The sequence below is a fragment of the Macaca thibetana genome, chromosome 5 (genome assembly GCF_024542745.1).
Source record: "Macaca thibetana thibetana isolate TM-01 chromosome 5, ASM2454274v1, whole genome shotgun sequence".
NCBI classification, from domain to species: domain Eukaryota; kingdom Metazoa; phylum Chordata; class Mammalia; order Primates; family Cercopithecidae; genus Macaca; species Macaca thibetana.
In genome coordinates, this window is record NC_065582.1 from 49157839 (window position 1) to 49170012 (window position 12174).

Here is a 12174-nt window from a genome sequence, read left to right on the forward strand (position 1 = left end):
TAGCTGAGCCTGACTTTCTCAGCAAGATTTTATATATATATATAGTCTTTCTTTATCCTACTTTAATACTCATTTTGCTGCAGAAATGTTAATATACTTAATTATACGTGTTGTGCCAAACCATATTGGTGTCTGAGTCACAATATTTTATAAAATCTGAAAAACTCCAAATTCTAAAACATCTGGCCCTGCAAGTTTCTGACAAGGAACTGTGATTTGTAGTAACCTGCTGTGAGTCCAAAGGGAATATAAAGAGGACACATTTTGCATAGAATGGCAGTGTCAATATTGGGGAAATTCCTCCTGGGAAACAGTGGGGAAAATGGATGTCTTGAACTATTTGGGATGCTATAATAAAATATAGACTGGGTGGCTTGTAAACAACAAATGTATTTCTCAGTTTTGGAGGCTGGAAGTCTGAGATCAGCGTTGAGGGCTGTCTCCCAGGATGCAGACTGCTGTCTTCTATGTGGCAGAAAGAGAAATCTCTGAGGTCTCTTTGCATAAGGACACAATCCCATTCACGAGGGCTTCACCCTCATTACCTAATTATCTCCCAAAGGCCCCACTTCCTAATCACCTTGGGGTTAGGATTTCAACCTAAGAATTTTGGGAGGACACATTCAGTCCGTAACAAGGAGTATGCTGATTTTTCCCTACCAAATATTATTCTACCAGCATGTAAGCTAGGAGGTACTAAAGAAAAAACCATTCTGACACTTGTTAAAGCAGTAAAGAAGACTACTCAGGACTGTATGTGTTAAGACCATCATCCAATAAGGGAAAGAAACCGGGCTCAACTAACACAGCAAATACAGCTGAGGATTTATAGTCAATGAGCAGTGATGAGGTCAGTGTATGGAAAATTACTAAGTGGAGACATCAAGAGTAGGATGATTCTTGCCAGAGACAGTCCAGGTTGATGATCATGTTACTGAGGATGGGATTCTCTCTAAACTGATTTAGCAGGATTTCTGCTAAAACTGGACTAGTGAAAAAGAAGGCTCAAAGGAGCCTGTCTAAAATTTGGTCGAGTCTTTTCCAGAAGCTGGACACAGTCCCTGTGCACACTGTGTACCACTTATATTTCTAATGAAGAAATTATCCTGAAGTATTGCATAGCAAAAACTAAGTATATAGCATTAGCTTACCATTAACATGACAAGCAGTGGGGATATATTTTGACACCTACTAAGCTGATAGCTCTAGTTGGAAAAAGACAGAATGTTAAATGAATTGGCTATTCCTTGCATTCAGCAAGGTATCAAAAAATTTTGACATTTTCATGCAGAGATGGAAGGGAATAGACCAAGTTCAGATACAAGGAACCTCACAAAAGTAAGCCAATTGTTTCTGAAGTCGGAATAGTAGCAAAGGTTCAAAATTATTTTTGAGGTGTGGGAGATTGGGGGAAAGCCCATGAAGACTTCTCTACCAATTGTTAAGCCAGAGGAACCCAGCCTTGCAGTGATGATCTGCATGTAACATTCCCAGTGCAATCTTATTTTCAGGGATAATAAGATAGCCTCCTATCTTATTATAGGAGATAGCCTCCATTAAAGAAAGGCAAAAATAATACATACTTTGAGAATTTGGTCAAAAGCTTGGTTGTGGTTCCGTGGCATATGAGTTTTTAAGAGACTCATATTCCCAAGAAACATGAGCTTGGCCTTAAAATGGGCACCAAGTTCACACCAGCAGGAAGTGGACTGTCTTCACAATTCCCAGGGAGTGAACACCCAACCTCTACTTCCCAGGTAGCCATAGAAAATGGATAGGGAGTAAATTTCCAGAGGGGAAACCATGGAGTTCAACGAACAAGGGAGTCCCCTGCCAGAGATCAGAATCACAGTCGAATCAAAGTACTTCTCCACTACTAGAGACAAAATCTTCATACATCTCCCAGGAGCATTCCACAATTTTTGCATGTTTCCCTTTATTCCATTTTCCAAATTGAGACTTTTTATTTGGCCATCCTGTCCCCACTACATTATAAATGGGCAGCAGTAAGGGTGAGAGCAAATAATTTGTCTATCAGTTTAGAGATTGTCAGACTGTTAGAAGCCACATCTAAAGGGATGGACTTTTAATAGAGATTGTGAGCTGAATCACTAGCTGGATGAAGAGGGATTACTCTCTATGTAAGGGAAGATACTTAGCAGCACAAGAAGAGCTGTGGCTGAGGCTGCTAGTGGCCACCAAAATCTTGTATTTATAGCTGGAATATGGCTTCCCAGCCATGGACTACATTTCTCAGCTCCTCTTGTATCTAGATGTAACTAAGTCTCCACACCACTGGAATATAAGAAGATATATGAACCATTTCCAGGCACAGCCCATAAAACCTTGCATATGTACACTTCCATGCTCTTTTCCTGCAAATTAGATGAGTAATCACTAGAGTGACTTGAAAGCCATGATTTAAAATGGCAGCACCATCCTCAGCCAAAGTCCCTGAGTAACTGTGTGAACAAGGGCTGCTAGCCTGCAATGCTGACCTTGGAACCACTAGTTGGGAGAGAAACTTCTGTATTTATATTCTTTATCACTGGGTCTCTTGCTAAAGTAGCTTAGCCTACCCTAAAAAATACAACTTCCTTTTTCCCTGGAGATCTTGGATCCTTTGAGTGCTTTGCTTTTGTTCTCTAAATTAATGTTTAATATCTATGATATTTATATTGATAACCAGTTACAGTTTTATTAATAAAAATGTTATTCCCCTAAATAATCAGTAACTGTGTACTTAAATAAGATACACTATTCTGTGGCATTGAACAACCCTGGATACACCACTAAACCTAAATACCCCATTTACTTAGGTAACTATATCAAAACACACACAACCTCTGAAATAGCTTTTTATTAAACAGCAAAGCAGAACTGCAACACAATTTAAATGTCTGTAAATTAGGTCACAAAAGGGATGCAAAATGTTTGCAGTTTCACTATTATATATTCATACAGCTAAAGTCATTCATCAACTCTTACACCAATACATAAGATTATTCCATGATTAAAAGTAGCCCAAATCTAATAACCATAAGCTATATGAGTGGATCTCTTTTCATATTATAAGATTTTAGCATTACTTCCATTATTGATTTCCTTACCAAATGGAATCTACAAGCTAAATTTTTAAAAATTGTTAAAGGATGACTAAAACTCTTCAAACCCAGTAGCAGGGTTTACAGAAAATTCTAGAACAAGTGAGATAAAATACTGAGCAAGATAATAAGTATACATGTAAAACTCCCATTTTATTCACTATTCTAATACTAACACACTGTTACGGAATTTTGCAAAAGTTGACCTGCTGGGTACGAATCAACTTAGAGACCAAACTCTTTGTAACTGTTCTCATCCAGATGTGGCTTACACAAGGGTAGTCAAACTTAATTATATATATTTCCCAAAAGATCTACTCTGTGCCAGAGAAAACACAAATCTGGAGTGAAAATATTTGAAGTTGGTTACTACTGTTTACCAAGTACTTTTCCACTCTATTTCCATTTTTCCTCAAAATGTTCTATTTTAAACATACACATGACCAGAAATTATATATTTTCAGATAATACAAAATGAGTTATTTTGTGCAAAAAGAAGTTTTTAACAACAAATATTCTCAAGTTAATTCAGTTTCAAAGAAAAACCTTCATTTTTAGCCTCCATCTATTTCCAATTAATTAAAGAGACACTAGCATTCCTATCTTAATACTAAATACACAAATGACACACCCTAGCTGAGACAGTATCTTATTTTGGTTGTTTCAACAATGAAAATACAGGTTACTCTCAGAGATGATTAACTATTAAAATTACTTTTACAAATGTGACACCAATTTTTTTCCTTAAGGGAAGGGAAATAGGAAGGAAGAGGCAAATGGAAAAGAGGCACAAGATGGTGGACAGGGTACATAAAGCTGTGCATTTAGTACATGATTTTGGTCACTTTTTCACAACATGGTGGTTATTTTCTTCTATATCTTACTAATCCTATAATAAAAGACAGTGCTAAACCTACAAATTCGATAAAACATTCATCTTTTAAGTTTCATAAATATATGCAATTCTAATTATAAAGTCTCTACAATACATTTGCACGTTTTCATAGACTAACATAATACACAAACTTATGGAAGCCTCCTGTTATTGTGTTATTTTTGTCTACATCTGACATTTTCTTCATAAATATTCAATGAAGCCACAAAGGTACTGTAACTTTTGGAATCTATCCAAGTTTTAAAGAAAAAATGATCAGCAGCAATTCCATAAAACAGAAGGGTGTCAATCCCTTACTTTCTTTTGCTTTTTGTGTCAGTTGTTTGAAAAACACTAGAAGCTGACATGAGGTTTTCTATATATTGTCCAAGAACTTGGTTTTCTGATTTTAGCTTCAGATTTTCTTCCTTAACTGCATCTACTCTTGCGGAGAGATCTTTATAAAAAATAAAAATGCCCATTATCAATATAACAAAGACAATGATTCCATATTACAAAATTCTTAGGATTCATTCTTAAAAGAGGTAACACAATCCTTAAATTTTAAGAATTCGGATTTTAGAGACAGCAAGGTAAACAAACTGAGTGCAGATTAGTAGACAAATTCCTAAAAATACTTCACATTAGGCTAAATGTTATTCTTTGTAAATAGCATTAATGTTGGGTAGTTAATTTTCAAAAAAGACTTTGTTTTTAAAATGTGAATTCTGGTTCACATTTTATGTCTTATCAACATAAAACCATAACATCTTTACTAGAAATGTTTAAGATATATATCAGATTAACACAATTGAATTCATATACTGAATACAGGCAGTCAGTTTCCAAGCAACTGATCATCTTGTAACATTATCAAGACATTCAACACATGCAGTTCCTGATGATCATATAAGAAGTTAATTCTGGCTGGGCATGGTGGCTCACGCCTGTTATGCCAGCACTTTGGGAAGCCAAGGCGGGTGGATCATGAGGTCAGGAGTTTGAGACCAGCCTGGCCAACACAGTGAAACCCTGTCTCTACTAAAAATACAAAAAATTAGCCAGGCGTGGTGGCAGGCACCTGTAATCTCAGCTACTCAGGAGGCTGAGACAGGAGAATCGCTTGAACCCAGGAGGCAGAGGTTGCAGGGAGCCGATTGCGCCATTGCACTCCAACCTGAGCGACAGGAGTGAAACTCCATCTCAAAAAAAAAGAAAAAAAAAGAAAGAAAGCTAATAGGGAAGTCACAGATGACTTTTATTAACTCTGTAAAATGTAAGTCAGTGGTAGGTTCTGAGTGACATGATCTGCTCACTGTGGCACCAAAAACACAACCACTTAATTTCATTAAAACTCAAAAGATGTTTCAGTGTTAGTATTAATTTTATGCAAGACTTAGAAAATGAAAAAATTCAGGTAAATTCCTTTTTAATCTCCAAGGCTAATACATTGTTTCTACTTTAAAACAAGCTTTATTAAAGCGGACTTAGTAACACATTGTGGGGACTTAAAAGGGAGTCTCACACTAGCCAGCATTATGTTAGGCTTTAAAGAGGGAAGCATAATAATACCATTTGACTTGACTGAAGTGTATCTGTTCTTTAAACTACCAAAGCAGGAAGATCATATATATATAAACTTTGAAGTTCATTCTTTTAAAAAATTATACATTCTAACAAAATTTAGCAATATAAATGCTTACAAGTTCAATTAATTGGCTGTCATTCAAACAAACTACAAAATGCAAGCTAACCTTCAAGTGTGTGTTGGAGTTCCAACACTTGATTAATAAGTCTTGTTTTTTCCTCCAGTTCCACCTGATTTTCAGCATCAACTGCTGTAATATAAAGGTTCAAATTTACTATTAATTAACATTAGGTACTATTTGTGTAGAGTAGCACTTAAAAATCTGCAAAATGTTTTATATTCATTCTTACTTGACTTATACAAGAGCCCTGTGAAATAAAATGTTGTATCCCCAAACTGCAGATAAGGACACCAAGGTAAAGAAGATAAAAATAACTTGCCAACCTCTCATAGCTAAGGAATGAAAGCTGCTTTGGTTGGTCCTTTCTGACACTAGATGAGATATAAATAAGGAATTAGCCAAGATCCAACTCTTCTAAACATTGTTTCTCTGCCCTTTCCATTGCTTAATAAAGCAGAACATCCACAAAACCAGGAGTATACAAAAAAGAAAATGAAGAACATACCATCCATGTCAGCATTCATCATCTTGGGCAACAAACTTTTGTGCCTTGGATACAAAATCCTTGATGAATGGTCTACAATAAGAAAAATTTAGAAATATAGATACACACAGCAATAAAATATAAGCCTATTTTTCAAAGGAGGATGATTTTGTTAAATATGACATAGCAGGACTTTTCATATGCTTTACTATTTTTAAGAATAAAATAAATGCCTAATAGGTAAATAAGCAAAGGATATAAATAGTTTGAGTGAGAGAAAATGTTAAGCTTCTTGATAATCAAAAAATACATAAATACCACCGTATAATTATTATTTTTTAAAGGAGGTAATGATCAGTACTAGCAAAGAGTTACAGAAAAACAAATACGCAAACATTGGACACAAGTTTTAAATATGTACTCTTTTTGGAAAGCAATATGATAATAAGATTCATAAAAACATTTAAATATTTTTTAACTAAGTATTTTATTCTTGGAAATTTAGGCTAAGGACAATAATGCCAAGAAAGTTATATACATAAAAATCACTTCAATCTTATTTACAACCAAGTCTCAGAAACAACATAACTGCCCACTCAAAGTCTGGTAAATTACAGTTGTGATTTTCTTTTTAAGAAGATATATTTTTATTTATTTATTTATTTAGAAATGGGGGTCTCACTATGTTGCCCAGTCTGTATTAAACTCCCGGACTCAAGCAATCCTCCCTCCTCAGCCTCCTGAGTACAGTTATAATTTCTAATAGAGTGACTACTGAAAATAATTATGACTATAGTACATGAAACAATGTGTATAAAACTGTATATTCACTGATGTAAATTATATGAAATATACATAAATATGCATAAAAAACATGAAAATGAAAAAATGCTCTGAAATTAAGGATGATAGTATGGATGAGGACAAAATTTTCAAATATTCTTCATTAAAGTATTGCTTTACATACACTTTAATATTTTACAAATAAAATTCAAAAGAAAAATTACTACTTAGACCATCTAAAATAGTAATATGGAATAAATGAAAAAATGTCCATTCATCAGCTCCTGGTCAGGGTAAAATCAAAACAGACTAATCAGGATGTAAATAAGTAAATAAATACTAACATTTTATTATTCCAATAAAGACTTCTAAATATTAGAACAAAAAATTTCTATAAAACATGTTCTGCTCCATTGCTAACAATCATTTCATTCAATGTGTTCAAAATATAGTAAATAATGTTACCAGATTATCACTGAAAACAGATTTGTTACCCAATCTAATCTACTACATTGAAGCGACCTAGACTTGTCAGTGTTATTCTTTCAACAAATATTTATTGAATATCTTCTATGCCCAAGGCATTGTTATGCCTCCATATCTTAAACAGTAGAAAGCAGACCTATTAAATAAGGATATCTACATACTAGAACTAGAATCACAATAAAGAGGTATCAGTGTATTACACATTCTCTCACAGCTTCTGTTAATACAAATCTTGTTTACAGATACTAACATGAAATTTGAAAATGCCCAGTGAACATCTACATAAATCTTGTTACATTTCAGATACTAACATGAACTTCAAATTAAAGTGCCCAGTGTACATATACACAAACTTCAAGTTTATAGTTCAAGTAAGATAGCACTCACTAGTCTAGAAAAAAATATGTAGGGCTGGGAGCAGTGGCTCACGCCTGTAATCCCAGCACTTTGGGAGGCCAAGGCGGGCAGATCATGAGGTCAGAAGATCGAGACCATCCTGGCTAACATGGTGAAACCCCATCTCTACTAAAAATACAAAATAAAATTAGCTGGGCGTGGTGGTAGGCGCCTGTAGTCCCAGCTACTCAGGAGGCTGAGGCAGGAGAATGGTGTGCACCTGGGAGGCGGAGCTTGCAGATCACACCACTGCACTCCAGCCTGGGCAACAGAGCGAGACTCGTCTCAAAAAAAAAAAAAAGAAAAAAATATGTAATATCCCTTGCATAACATTTATTAAATAATTAACTACAAATGGTATACAATTAATGATGCTGAATAAAGCGACTCCAAGTCTTCTAGCATCTTTCCCCTTATCTAAAACCGCACTTAAAGTTGCTCTGCCCGACCTCTTTCTCACATGGTTTCTCAGATTCTCTGCATTTCAGATTATTAAAATGTTTCCAATAATTTTTTTTTTAAAGTTATTCGACCTACTGTAGTATTTAAAGACCACACTCCAAAAACTATTCCTCTCCATTGAATCAACATGTCTCTTATAATTGAAGAGTGTTAGTGAAAACTTGATTTGATATTTCCCTGACAGAGAAGCACACTTGTAACCAGGTGCTCCAGTCACTCTCTTTTCATACCATTTCAACCACTGATCTGGCTGAAAGAGGTCTGAGTGAGATGAGAGAGGCAACAACCAAAAGCAAAAGTGATCGTGGGAGTGCTCAGCAGGAGTAAGCTGCAATTTGGCAACTGTATTTGCTAAATAATAAATTAAAGGTGCTTCAAATTTCTCATATCCAATGCTTTTAAGGCTACAGCTGGAACATATTTTCATGATAGCTAAGAAGAGTTATAAGATATACAAGCCAAAGCAACAGATAATCAGAGAATGACACAGCTGATTTTGAAGTCAGATATAATAGAGTGATTGGGAAGTCTTCTTTTGCTTATGTTTCAGACTAATACTTAAATTAAACCAAAAAGTTTGCAAAAGCACAAGTGTTCCAAACTCACCAATATAAGACGTAAAGAAAAAGAAGCCAGTTTCTGAAATTCTGACCACATATAATCCAAACAATAGAAAACCTATGCGTGGTTTAGCAACAGTGACTTCATCTTAAAAAGTGAAAGAAAATAAAAAGCAGAAAAACAGGGTGGAGAGGGCTTATTAAAGGAAAAATTACTCTCACACTCAAGATTGGGGCAAAGGCAGGAGCACAAAAGTAGCGCCACAAGAACAGTGCTATAGGATATACAACGCGAGAGAGTACAATTCACACCACAGTCTATGTAAGATTGCACCCCAAGTGTTGTACAGTGCAAAACCTGCCCACTGTATCTGGCAGCCCTGGGCATAAGGGCATTACTCTTTAGTACAGTGAACCACAGCATTACCTGCTGCCTCTCCACAACAAAAGAACAAGAAGCAATTGTATTTTATCGTGATGAGATCAAATAGACCCACCTCAAAATGCTACTATTGTATTAATATATATTCAAAGTCTTTCAGTAGATTTAGGGCAATAAACTGATTTGTTTTACATATGAGATCAAAAGACTTGCTGAGTTCTTTATGTCAAAGTATTTTAGCCACGGATTTTTTCTTTTAAAATAGTATTGATCCTCAAACTGCCCAAAGTCTACATTTAACACAGTACTACATCATAATAGGTACTTAATACTGAGTTTTTCAACTTTTTCAACTATAAAATCCTTTTTTACCTATAGTTGCTATAACATCAATCTAATTCCATGTCAAATATGCTCTTAAAAGTTCACTTTCAACTCCTTCTACTCCTACATATAAACACAAATCTGATGAAAAACGAGAAAATTCAGACCAAGTCTGCTGAAGCATGGGAACACTGAAATGAATTTGGGGTGCTGAGGCTGCTGTGCCTATCCTAAATCACCTTAACCCAGAAATGGATATGGTTCGCTGAGATTCTTCAGCTCTGATGTATGCCTAGGTCAGACCTTTTAAAGGTTTCTCAAAAATCACAGTAAATTTGGGTATCTAGCCTTGGTTAGTGGAACGAAATCTAGAATTATTTTTTGATTATTTAAGTCCAGGAGGCAGAACGCAGAGAGAATACAAACCAGGAAATGTGGCAAACATTAGGACAAGATGCATTTAATTAAATAATTTTTGCCATGCACACACACCTGTGACCAAAGACGCGCATCTTACCAAATATTCCCCTATCTTCTTTTATAGTATCTCTAATAGTATACAATATCCACAATATCACTCTCCTCGAGAGGCAGTTTGGCACGATGATTAACAACATGAACTCAGATTACCTGGATTCAAATCCTAGCTCTGCAACTTATAAGCTCTGGAACCTTGGGCAAGGTTAACACCTCAGCCTTAAGTTTCCTCATTTGTAAAATGCGGATAATAACCATACGTATCTCATGGGTTTGTTGTGAGAATGAGTGGATACAAGGTGTTTGCAACAGTACCTAGTACATAGTAGGTATTCAATAAATGTCTGCTATTATCTTCTCTACCTTTTAGCTCTCATTTGGGCAACAAAAAGAATTTAAAGAAAACCATCTGGTCCAGCTGCTTCATTTTACAGATAAATCAAGGCCAAAGAAAACAATGGCTTACTGAAGACCACAGAAGTAGTCAGCAACAGGGCCAAGACTACAACAAATGCCCAAGTGTTTTTTCCACCATTTCACCACAGCTGTTGTCACATCTGAGACTGCAGATTTTGAGACCTTTTTCTAATATCCGTCCATCTTCAGTCACTCAACTTTTCTGCATCTAAAATTGATTTCACCATCTGTCATACTAGAGAACTAGCAAGACTGCTGAAATAGTATCTTCGTGCATTAATGTGCTAAATGCTTTGCATATGTTATTTCATCAAATCAACAGAAGGAAATTGCAATTTACAGATATGGACACTAAATTTCAGAAAGGCTATATATCTTTCACAAAGGCTGTTTCAGAGGTTTCACAGCCAATGTCTCTACCAAGAATTTGAACCCAGGTCTAACTTCACCGTCCACGCTTTTTCCATTATGCAATGGAAGAAACTTTAATATGGCCCTAATCTTAAGTTTGCCAAACATTTTGCTACCACTGATGTCAAACTCCTCTGAAATCTTTACTAACCAAATCAAGATAAACCCCATTCCCTTTAGGCTACGTCAACTTCAATATAATTTGTCTGTTCAGCTCTGTTCAAGTTCTGCTTTGACTTGTCCTGGTTAAATAATCCAGTTTTTCCACAAGATCAAGGAATTGTTTGGCCAAATGAGGATGTAAACGGAAGCTATACTCTTAAGAGGATGGCTAGCTACACTGATTTTAATCAGGGATACAGGTACCAGAATACATGGGCATAGCTTTGGGTCCTGGGGCATAGACAGCGTGTTGGGAACACCTGGAATGGCATCTGTCCTTATTGTTGCGTAATAGTCTGAGGTTGACACATTGTATAACAGAAGCCTTGCCTTTCAGGAATGTATCCTCTTTCTCCTTTCCAAACCTCACTTCCCAAAACTTGTTCAGCAGGACTCTGGGGAGAAGACGATTCACCAACAAACCCAGGTGCCGCTTTCGCCGCCTGGAAAGACGTTCCAATCCTTATTTTACGGCTCACTAGGCTCCTTCCCCACCTTGGCCTCCCCTCCCAACTCTCAGGCTCTTGCAGAGCAGCCACGGGCAGGTCCAGGCGAGCCAGGTCCCATTCCACCCAAACGCCCCTCCCGCAGTCCAATTCCAGAGCTGGGGGCTGCAAAGCGGCTCCCGACCCAGGAGCTGCGGGGAGAAACCTGCACGATGTCTGCGTCAGGGACCGCGAGAGGCCCTTCTCCCAAAGAACGCCTGGGCCTGACAACGAAAACAGGAGAAAAAGAGGTTGCCCAGGGGTTCTGCAGGGAGCCAGGCCTCCGCCGCCCACCAGACGCCCAGGCCCAAGACCGCTCCTCCCGGGCCCCCGGTGCGCATGGCCGCGTCCAGCCCGCCCCGCCCTCCAGGCCCTCGGAGGTACCAAGGGTGTAGGTCTAGTCGCCTGGGGCCAAGCCCTCTGCTGCCCAGGACGGCCCTCACCTTCCGCTCGAGGCGCCGGGAGAGGGAGGGATCAAGCAGACACCTCAGGCCGGGACACTTGAACCAACTGACGCCGGCAGCTCCGCCCACTCCGCCCACAGAATGTGCGTGAGAAGAATCCCGCCCCGTCCCGGCACCCCGCCCGCCAATCACGACTCGAGGAAACACGCCTGCGCATTAGCTGCCCGCCGCCCCCAAGTCGTCCAATCTCAAAG

At 37.5% G+C, this 12174-nt stretch overlaps 1 protein-coding gene across 5 annotated transcripts in view; it reads right to left on the minus strand.

Moving 5' to 3' along the window:
* Nucleotides 1–2845: 2845 nt before the first annotated feature.
* The window catches only part of SCOC (short coiled-coil protein), a 44654-nt gene continuing 35325 nt past the window's right edge, over nucleotides 2846–12174 (minus strand). The window contains exons 1-4 of one of the 5 annotated variants that reach the window (XM_050790269.1): nucleotides 11960–12085; nucleotides 6193–6264; nucleotides 5733–5816; nucleotides 2846–4435 (exon numbers count right to left, since the gene is read on the minus strand). In XM_050790269.1, the coding sequence (XP_050646226.1) occupies nucleotides 4293–4435; nucleotides 5733–5816; nucleotides 6193–6214 (249 nt within the window). In that variant the 5' untranslated portion in view covers nucleotides 6215–6264; nucleotides 11960–12085 and the 3' untranslated portion in view covers nucleotides 2846–4292. Of the gene's footprint in view, nucleotides 4436–5732; nucleotides 5817–6192; nucleotides 6265–11361; nucleotides 11518–11959; nucleotides 12086–12174 lie in introns of those variants that run through there. The other 4 variants (XM_050790271.1, XM_050790270.1, XM_050790268.1 and 1 more) reach the window with 4 other exon arrangements.